A 10,711-nucleotide genomic window follows, 5' to 3' on the forward strand; every position below is an offset into this window, starting at 1 on the left:
ATTGTTAGCTACTCATCACTTGATTGCCGTTCATAGCCTGATTGTGGGGTTCTGCCTTGTTTGCTTCATGTTCGTTGTTACTATTGAATAGGGTCACTCCTTCCTTTGTAGGGGTGCCCCTGGAAATCTAGTTAACAAATATACTGTGCCCCATATTAGGGTTGTTTTGTATTTGACAAATTACACATCTTACCTTGAACTCCAGTCCCTTTTACAATTGGTAGGTAAAGATCAAATTGGAGTTTTAACATGCTGCCATGAAATTCATTCAAATGGAAGTGTTACATGTAGAGTTAAAATGCCCAACAAGAGCCACAAAATCGGATCAACGGACCCAAACATACCCTCCTAACGATAATTATAAAAATCTCCAGAACACCTTCACATAACAAATACTATATCGGCTGCGGGCCATAAACTGGTTGAAACCAAATACCGGCGTACTGAGTCAGAACTCAGACTCGAGATAGTTTTCTTGATTAGTTTTCACTCATTGTGCATGACCAGGAAACAGGCCATTTCTTGCAAGAGAAATTCCCAAGCTGTATATCAACACAACTCGAATCACCGCATTTTAAACATGCATAACTTGGAAATTTTATGATAACTGGATAATTAGCAGGCAATTGGAATGCACCAAAAGACCTTTGTCAATTCAACTTTTGTGAACTTTCGTATGAGAGCACTGTACCATTCACTTTTGAAAAAATAAATGTAATTGTTCTTATAAGAAGAGTGCCATGAGCACCTTGATAAATGTGTATTGAAGAGATTACAGACTCAAATGTATATTGATAAAGGTGATTACCATAAAAACGTAACGGCTATCACTCAGAAAATGGCTCCTGTCTACCAGAAATTTCAATTCCATTAGGCGACTCATTTTACCCTGCACAAAGATTTCCTTGCTATGAGAACTATAAAGGCAACACTCTTATCATTCGGCACATTATAACTGGCAGTTACCTCCATTCACTGATACCATTTCATATCCCCTATCAAACAGCCTTGGAAACAAAACTTCTGTAGAAAGCCCCTCCAGATAGACCAAATTGTGATCGAGAACTTGAACTCCAAAGCTACCTAATTCACATGATAATGTAATTCACAGATTTACCATTCAATACGTCGTTGGCCTATTCATCCAACTGCCTATTACTGAAAACGAATGCTTGAACCAGCACCCGCTTCATGATTAGATTTCCATGTCCTAAGAGGCGGTGAGGAGAGGACAAAGTAGTGAGTTTTGAAAGCTGGAAAGCTAGAAGACCACTAAACCAGACAAAACCAAACCAATTGTTTCAAGCATGTATAGAAAATCCCTAAATACCTTAAAAAACAGGTAGCAAATCATCACATTGCATGATTGGCATCTTGCATTTCCGCTAGTTGAACCATGCCGAATGAGCAGCATTTGCAATTTGCAATCAATTGGTTAAAACTCAAAACCAGAAAGAAGAGGGAGGAAACCAGCTATGGGTTTGTGATGGAGAGAATATAGGATATATGTATATATGTTACCTCAACAATGATTAAATAGCTTTTCCTCTCCCCAGCTGCTGTGTCAATTATGCATACAATTTGGGTCTGAAGTCTTTAAGTATGTGATAACACAGAAGTAGCCAACAACAACTTACCCATCAAAAAGGGATAAGGGACTCTGAAAACAATTCCTTGAGAAATTTCATACAAAAACAAGAAAAATTACCTCATCCCAAGTCAAATGAATTATAAATGAGTTACAATAGTAAATAATACCTACCTCAACCCTTTTCTGCGCTAATAATATTGATGAAATGGAGTTGATATAGTCTCAACAAAAGCTGTGAGATGGCAAAGAAACATTTCACCCATGATGACAATTTAGTTCAAAACTCCAAATGCACATGTTCATCATAAACCTTAGAGATATGAAAAGCTACCTCAATAAATTTCAAAGCTCAGACATCTATCTACACAACTCATTAATACGGGCGAACTGGACTCCTAGGTGACCTCCTGTGGGTATGTCTAACAGGGGAACGTGACCTGCTTCGATTACGGTACCTATCCCTGCCTGCATCTCTTCCATTCCTGGACCTCCAATCCACCCCTCTTCCACCATCCCGACCACCCCTACCAGTCCACTCTCTTGACCTTTCACGATCCAAGTCACGTTCTCGATATCTGTCACGATCTCTATCACGATACCTGTCCCTGTCACTTGAACCACTTCTCCTTCTACTCTCATTTTCCTTCTCCAGCTGTTTCCTCCGTTCTTCTGCTTCTTTCTCCCTAGCTAACTTTTCTTCTTCCCTTGCTTTCTCCTTAGCTGCCTGAAAAATGAAATCCATGTCCTTCAGTCACTAAGAAAGAAATAAACTTTTTCTTCTTCTTAAGTTAACTACTCCAATATTCAAGAGACTCACCTTGTACTCAGCAATAAAATCCCGGACCATGCCATAACCAATATGCTGCTTCCCAGTGACATGAGATTGAGTCCTCTCTAAAGCATCATTGGCCACAAGAAATGAACCACATATCTCACAGAGTGCCATTTTTTTCTCCTGTGGAACCATCAATGGTTGAGCATTTGGGGGCTGTAGAGCCAAGACTGTTTTCTCAACATTAAGCACATCCACCTGCCAAAAGGGGGAAAACAATCAGAATTTCAAATTTTACCGGATTATTACTGAACAGATAACCAAGAACAAAAAAAACTTGTATGGCATGGACTAACAAACATGCAAGCAAAATTATACACTTTCTGGACAATTATTTGCAATACAAAACTAGATGATGCTCAAAGATAAACTCAGGCACACCTTTCTCATCAGTGCTTCAGCTTCATCCACCTTCCCAGATGCACCAAGCTCCTCCGCTTGTTCCAATAAGTTCTTTATTTTTTCCTCCACAACAGATAACTGTTCAGACTTTTCAGCTGACAGAGGAGGTTGTGGTGGAGGTTCCACCTCCTGAGAAAGGCGTTCTCGCCCACGCTTAACTCTTCTATCCAAATCCATCACCTGCAATGAAAGTGGCATATGACAAACAATGACTGGAGAAAATCGGAGAAAACAAAGACCAATAGGAGGACAGCTAACTTACCAATTTCTCACAAAACTGAGCAAGATCAGCTTCAAACCTTGGCACATACGCAGCATGCCTTGGAGACTTCTCGAAACTAAAATGAATTAACAAAAGAAAAAATTAAAACTGGAAATTGACATCCAAAAGCAAGGAAAAAAAAAAGAAAAGAGAAAACTAAAACCGTAAAGAAAGTAAAAGAGTAGAAGGATGTGGTGCCTTGAATTGTAACAAAAAAACTGGAAATAACTTGGTTTATGAATTTGGTGACTGATCTATTAGATTACTTCTGATCATCAACATAACTTCCATTATATTTTTTGAAAACCCATCTAGATACTCTCCCTCATGTTTGTGCAAAAATATTGATAAACATATTCATTAACAATATACAGGTAAACAAAATAAATCTTAAGCTTACAAAGGATTCAATCACCAGGATTGGGAACCTTAAAAAGAAAAGAAAAAAAGGGAGTAGATCGTCATATGTGACTCATAACCAACTGACTGGGTTACCATGTACCATGCAAGGCATATAAAAGTTTCTATCTTCCACCTAAACCACTCATAATCTCATATCCAGCACCAAACTCATCCACACAAAGATAAGATAAGCAGCCTCCTTCCAACAGAAAGTAGCTAAATGATCAGGAGTTGATCATATTACGAGGTAAGCAGAGCTTAAATTCTACAACATACATGAAGCATTAAACAAACTGCGACAACATGCATTCATCACCATCTTTTGATTGTATTTCATCTAAATGCACATAAAACTCTCAAAAATATCAAATACGAAAAGCTCAGATGACATATCCCGAAAGCAGAACCCTAAAGATCAGCTAATAATCACCTTTCTTTCAGCTTAGAGTCATGTATTCTGGGGCACGACCCTGATTCAAAATCAAAAATTTTACTGTCAGCAACCAAAATCAAACTTAAACAGGTGAAATTCAACACAAATTGTAATTGCAACACACCTAGATCGCTTCGGGTATTGACAAACAGATCATGAGGACAAAACCGAACCATATAGGCTCCGCAAACCTCCTTAGAGTCCCAAGTGATCTCCTTGTACCCTTTTCTCTCTTCCTCCGTCAAATTCCGAGCTGGATTGCACCACACACCAGTCAAAAAAAAAAAAAAACTCTCAAATCCAAACAATAACCAGAAGCAATAAACAAAAACCCCAAATTCACAGAAATACAATATCAAATTGTGGAAGAGACAATAACAAACATGTAGGTAGCATAGCGAGGATTGATTAGGGTTTGTTGGAGATACCTGCGCCCATGAGTTCGTCCAGCAGAGCTCGCTGAGCATCCATGGCTATTCGAAGCGACGAAGATTTTGAAATTGAATTGAAAACTATGTGATTCTGATTGAAGAGGAAGAAATTGAGAAAGGTTTATAGGAATTGGGTAGTGAAGTAGGGTGCGATGGTTTTAGGGAGCCTAGGGTTTGCTCTAAAGGAGTAGAAGCATCAGAGAGAGAGACACAGAAACGGTGATGGCGGTAATTGTGCCAGGTGGTCTGGGGTAACTTCAGGCCTTGTTGGTTATATAGTTGTTGCTTTTTACTGTGATTGTGTTCTGTTTTAACTTTTACTTGCGGTAAGTTTTTTCGTTTTATTAAAGTAATTTTAGTTTTATAAATTTATTGTATCTAGCTTTAGTTCTTTGCCACTATAGTTGGTTGCATAACTCAAGTTTAGCACCTCTAAAAGCTATTGATTTCATGATTGTGTTCTTGTAAATTTGTAATGACTAATGAGAACTTTGGAATCTCATGTCTATGGAAAAGGAAAAGAATTGATTTCATAATCAATAATCAATCCGATTTACGAATTTAACGAAATCTAATAAGAGAAAATTCACAAACTTTTTGAACTTTAAATAATGTCATTTGATTTGTTAAAAGTAATGAATAATGAGAATTCTGAAATCTCATGTCCACGGAAAAGGAAAATAATTAATTTTATAATGAGTCTCAATCCGCGAATCAAAAAAAGCCTAACAAAAGAAACTTCGCGAACTTTCTAAATTTCAAAAAATGCAATTTGATTTATTTAAAAATAATGAATAATAAGAACTCTGAATTCTCATGTCCATGTAAAAGAAAAAGAATTGATATCATAATGAGTTCCCATTTGCGAATCACATGAAGCATAACAAAAGAACATTCGCAAACTTTCTAAACTTCAAAAAATACAATTTGATTCATTTAAAAGCATCGATTTGATAAATTTTGAAGTATAATGGAAAAATGAAATAGACTACTTCTATTCAAACCTCCACATTTTGTATATAGACCTCCCTACATTTTTTGAAATTTCTAAAATCCTGTTTTACCCTTTGCAAAATCAATAAAAATAAAAACGAATTGAGGAATATGGCAATTGAAGTCGGGCATGCATCTCCAACTCTCCGATCTCAACAACTTTTCTAATCATCTCAACAACAATCCCCACCGATCATTCCATCTGCCAATAATTAATATGGGTATATACTTGGTTTTTGGTAAAGAATACTACTCGATTTGCTGTGATTTTTGTAAAGGCAAATTAAACACATAGTGAATCCAATTGAAGGAACCGTAAGCATATACCTTATTTGTGATGATTTTTAATCATGAGTTTGATATAAACCAAACAAAACTAATTACAAGATCTGTCGAACTCTCTTGTTCATATGAATTTGTTTCTGAAATCTTTTTTTTTTCTTGAAAAATAATCAAAGACTCCCCAAGCTTCCTTTGTAATTCAATAACGATGAAAAATAAATTCTTCAATGGGTGTTAGTCTGTTAGATACTGGTCTTGCTGTTGGAAGAGGGCAGGTGCCTCACTGGTGAAGAGAAGAGAGAAACGTTGGAGGTGGAAAAAGAAAAAGGTTGTAGAAGGAAAGAAAAAAAAAAAAAAAAATGGAGGGTAAACTTGGAACTTTATATGCAAAATTTGAAGATGAGCTGATGAGGTCTAAATAACAATTTGAGAGATATGAATAGAAGCTCCCAATGAAATAACAAAAATAAAAAAAATTTAATGGTCGACTATATACTCATCTTACAAATCTTTCCAAAGAGCAATAATTACAGCAAAATGTTGAAAATTGGGACTGCTGGCTGCTTTACATGACCTTTTGTATAATACTTTACCAAGCAATTCAAAAAAAATTGCTGCCAGATGAATCAAATTTCCGATGGCCAGAACATAGATCGTTTCAGGACCTCAAAAGAGGTACATGTATCGCACAACTCCTAACCTTTAATATCAATACAAAGGAAGGGAGGACTAATCTATCATCACACGCCGCATCTTACAAATAAGGTTTGCAGTAGGAAGATCAAGCTGGTTTCCTGAGTCTGATTTGATAAGATCTTTGAGCTGGTCTCTTGGGGTGGAAAGACAGGTATGGAATGTGGATAGCACTTGAGGAATTGGCATTGACAGAGCAGAAAGCACATTGCTTAGATACTCTATGTCAACAGATAACTGTTGCGCTCCCCGGTCTGTGATATACTGAATCCCTCGCAGCTGCTCCATGTAAAGAGCAGTGGCGCCCTCTGCGACCTTCATTACACGGAAAGCAGCATTGTTAAAACCAAAGTCAAGGGTAATGATCTAAACAATTACGTTAAAGCAGAGCAGTTGAGCTGATAATAAAGAATTTAGGACTCGGGAGATTGTTACCTTGAACATCCATTCTGTTGCGAAAAACTGGGCTTCCTCATTGTTGGTGTCACTATTTGCAATGCCCTCTGCAAGTGGTTCCAACTGCTGGGGTAAAGTAAGAAGATATTCACCAACATTAGTCACGTAGGACTGAGGGTATGAGCTGAAGGTTGGGAGATGGTAAGCACTCTGTTCTTCAACTGAGGACCATATTGGCAATCGAGAAACATCACTGAGGCGTTGCCGTACTTTAGAAATGAGAACATCATATACAAGTTCGTTGACGGTGTCAGCAAATGCTGCAACTCTCTGAGATGCAAGTGGAAGTGCATGAAACCGGGGATCTTTAGACTGCATAACCAAAAAACAAAAACGTTATATTATAACACAGAAGAGAAAGGAGCAATATTTAAAAGTCTAAAATGTTAATCATACCTGACTTAAGAGGTTGAAGAGTTTCCGAGCCTTCTCGGGAACATCAATTAGCCGAACAGCTGCCACATCCAAGGCAGCTCTTCCACCCAAAGATGGTTCCCCGTTTCCATCATCACTAGCAGCATGTGACAGGTTTTGGTCCGCACTTGAACCAAAAACTGAAACAGAAAGAGCTGTGCTCAACCTAGCCAGAGTAGCCCTTAAGGAAGCTTCAAAAACAGAGGACCTGCTAGTTAGACAATCTGCAACTGTGAGGATTTGCAAAGCACCTTGCACAATGGACCACTCCTCCTCATTTGAAATCGAGTCACTTCTCCGTGAACTTTGGCCATCCTTCTTATCCAATCCCATCTCCTTCCTTGAGCCAACACCATCACCACCATGATCCACTCCACAGACAACTCTTAATGATTTCAGGGTTTCTTGCAAGGTGGAGATATAAAGCAACATTATATCATCAACTGCAATAATTAGCTCATCTGCTTCGGAACCTCCAGTAAAGCTGATGCATCTCTCAACGGCTGCTTCAAGAAGTACAATAACTTGGGGAATGGATTCCTCCATTCTGCGAACCGTTTCACTAAGTTCAATTCCCTGAGCTCCCACACCACGAGTAACAGCTCCTCTTAGATCAACCCCAGCAATCTCAGCAGAAAGTATAGCGCGCTCCATCTGCCCATACCTAGATCACGTGTTCCATCATTGATCAACTAATAAAAGATGGCACAGTTTGCCAAAAACAATAGCCAGCAATAAAGATGGCAGGAGATTATCCCAAATATCACAAAGAAGGGACTTGACTGCTACAAGAATTGACCAGATGCAAAAATTAAAACAAAATAATGCATGTAAGAAATGGCAACCAGCTTCTCTTGTACATAAGCCATTACTCTAACACAAAAACAGATTGACAGCCCCGAATAACCACTCAAAAACAAGGATCTTTCTTACCTCTGTTTAAATGATTCATAGGGTAAATACACCGACTTTAGCGTATCCATCAAGACACGAAGATCAGATTCTGAAAACAAGTGCTGAATATTCCTTGCAAAGGTCTGGGTCATATTGTGTAACTCAATCAAAGCCTCCAGATGCTTCGTCTGGATTTTGATACCCTTTGGCATATCACCAGAGAGAATATCTAATATACCTGAAGTTATAAATAAAGAGTTTAAGTTCTGATAATCAAGACTGAAACTTATGCAACTACGAGATCATACTGTCAACGCCCTACTGGTACTCCATCCAGTAAAAATGAACTATGCAAGTCAAAGGACTCAGTTTCAAGGGAAAAGATGGTAAACAGGACTGTATGGAAGTAAGATTCCAAGTCACCCCATTTCCATACACATCAGAGAATAGAATGATCAAACACTGGAAGTCTCTGATCACATCATGTAAAAAAGCACTAGATAACAAAATCAAATGCTACCTTTTCCCAGTGATTTTGTTTCTGGAACAACATCACCAGTTGCAAGGTTGATGCGTGAAACAAAACTTGCCCCTACAGCAACCATCATCTCAACTAGCAGCTTTGGGACAAGGGATTTATAATCCTCGGGAAAGGCAACCATGCACCTGTAAAAAACAGTTGAAGAGAATTATAACCCAAAAAAGAAAGATCTATATTAAAATCATAAAGAATTCTTGCAAGATTTCTTTTTAATGCTGAATATATATATATATATATAGTGAAATCTTATCAACAAACTGAAAGATCAAAATAAATAACATACGTATGCAGAAGTGTATATAATATGCCTTGTCACTAGTTTTTTATAGTATAACCAATGAAAGAACATAAGGAAACACAGCTGTATTCAGTTTCTCAAAATTTTGAGCATAAGATTGCAATATAATTAGATCAAATTAAATTTCAAAACAAAATAAAAGAATAACCTAAAAACAGCTCCTTCAGAACTATACAAAGCATTAAACAATAATGATCAGGTTCCTAACAGCATTAGACAACCAAAGGGATAATGTGAAACACTATTTTTAAACTGGCACACATGTGAAATATCAAAGCTTTAGTTGGAACATATATCAGATTAAGTAGATCGGAATGAAATTCATCAAATCTAGAATGCGAAGACACTGTTTCTACCCCAGAAGAAAAGAAAACACAGAGAATGTTAAATTTGGGAATCAAAGAGTGAGAATAATACCACTTCCATTCTTGTTCAAGATAAAGCAGCAATTCATCATAGAAATTTGGCAGCCAAGTGGAAAACAGAATGCCAGGAGCAGCTGACTGAAACTCATTACTAGTTTTGTCAGTTGCAAGCTTATTAGACGGTGGTTGCTTTGTGTCAAAATCTTCCCAGAGCTGCTTTATTGGCTTTAGGTGAACTTTTGTATAATGTAGCTCCATGGACTTGAATCTCCCAATTCGAATGAGAATTCCCCGCAAATCTTGCGCAACTTCAACCTGCAAGTAAACACACATACAATGTAATGTCAACATTGAATGATAAAAACAGGCAATATATGATAGAAAGCAAGCAACTGTTTAAGCAAAAAGTCGTGAAATGTAACCTTGCGATTGGATATTGCGTCTGTGAGACGTGGTTGCACCATTGAATCAAGCCTGTCCTCTAAGACCTCAAGTTGCTTCCTCACATTAGCAAACTCAGCAACCTAGAAAAATGATAGATGCATTTCATAGTTTCGGTACTTTGTACCAAATGCAAAACAAGCTGGTAATCAATCATAAACCGGAAATCTAACAGAGCATTACCTCCCCTACAGCTGACAAGCAATACCTCATGTTGGCTAGGGTTTCAGCAGCGCGAGGCAGATCACCGCTGGCAAAGACGTCCTCCACAGTCGAGCTCAGTTGAGTTAATCCAGCAGCATCCTGGTGTTTGAATTTCGTTACAACTTTTCTTCTATCTCAATACTAGAAACATTTTCAAAGCCAAAGTTTCAAAGAGAAATCTATATCTTCTTCTTTACCTGCAATGTTTCATACGCAGCTTCCATTCTCTGCTTCACTATATCGTACTTCGCAAGCGCCATTACAGACTCAGCTGACAATCCCTCAGCCTAAACAATGCCCACAGATTCCGATCATCACCGAATCGCATTCAATTTTCACAGAACTGAACGAAAATCAGCGAAGTAAAACAGTTACCTACCTTCTTGAGCTTGTCGAGGATTGAGGACACGGCGGAGCGGAGCGAAACGGCGTCGTCGCGGAGGCGGATGACTTCGCGCGTGGCGCGTGGGACGCGGAGGAGTGAGGAGGCGCTCTGCTCCTCGAGCGAGGCGCCGATCTCCTCCGAGACCATCTGGATTTTCATCTCCAGATCCACGAGGTGCTTGTCGACTGAGTCCTGCGGGTGGCGGCTCTGGCATGCCGTGTTCACCCACTTCTTCCGGTCGAAATTCTCGTCGGAGAAAGGACCGAGATCCAGCATCATGGTTCCGGCTCAGTGACTCGGGTTCGGATCGGGCGGGTTGGCTCGGTGTAATTGGCTGAGTGCGTAACGGAAAATGTTCAACTGCCAAGTTTCAGGCTTGGGAGTCCATAGGA

The 10,711-nt window shown here is 38.7% G+C and overlaps 2 protein-coding genes across 6 annotated transcripts; both read right to left on the minus strand.

The window, feature by feature from the left end:
* Positions 1–642: 642 nt before the first annotated feature.
* On the minus strand, positions 643–4,594 carry LOC133714898 (uncharacterized). Of its 5 annotated transcripts, none has more exons than XR_009848856.1 (10): positions 4,351–4,594; positions 4,047–4,175; positions 3,920–3,959; positions 3,088–3,163; positions 2,805–3,005; positions 2,409–2,621; positions 1,923–2,315; positions 1,763–1,823; positions 967–1,079; positions 643–889 (listed from the first exon to the last, which is right to left on the minus strand). XR_009848856.1 is itself a non-coding variant. In XM_062141168.1 (8 exons), exons 1-7 carry the CDS (start codon positions 4,391–4,393, stop codon positions 1,965–1,967), a joined length of 1,053 nt encoding a protein of 350 aa, XP_061997152.1. In that variant the 5' UTR covers positions 4,394–4,594; the 3' UTR covers positions 1,662–1,823; positions 1,923–1,964. The 5 variants fall into 5 exon arrangements, 2 of the variants coding, with proteins under 2 accessions (XP_061997152.1, XP_061997151.1); XR_009848854.1 differs by having other exon boundaries at positions 967–1,660; XR_009848855.1 differs by having other exon boundaries at positions 1,759–1,823.
* Positions 4,595–6,086: 1,492 nt separating this feature from the next.
* On the minus strand, positions 6,087–10,711 carry LOC133715379 (conserved oligomeric Golgi complex subunit 7). Its single transcript, XM_062141866.1, has 10 exons — positions 10,314–10,711; positions 10,132–10,221; positions 9,914–10,033; positions 9,712–9,813; positions 9,342–9,604; positions 8,606–8,751; positions 8,125–8,323; positions 7,174–7,855; positions 6,757–7,089; positions 6,087–6,636 (listed from the first exon to the last, which is right to left on the minus strand). Exons 1-10 carry the CDS (start codon positions 10,596–10,598, stop codon positions 6,358–6,360), a joined length of 2,499 nt encoding a protein of 832 aa, XP_061997850.1. The 5' UTR covers positions 10,599–10,711; the 3' UTR covers positions 6,087–6,357.

The sequence above is a fragment of the Rosa rugosa genome, chromosome 6, assembly GCF_958449725.1.
Source record: "Rosa rugosa chromosome 6, drRosRugo1.1, whole genome shotgun sequence".
Lineage (NCBI taxonomy): Eukaryota > Viridiplantae > Streptophyta > Magnoliopsida > Rosales > Rosaceae > Rosa > Rosa rugosa.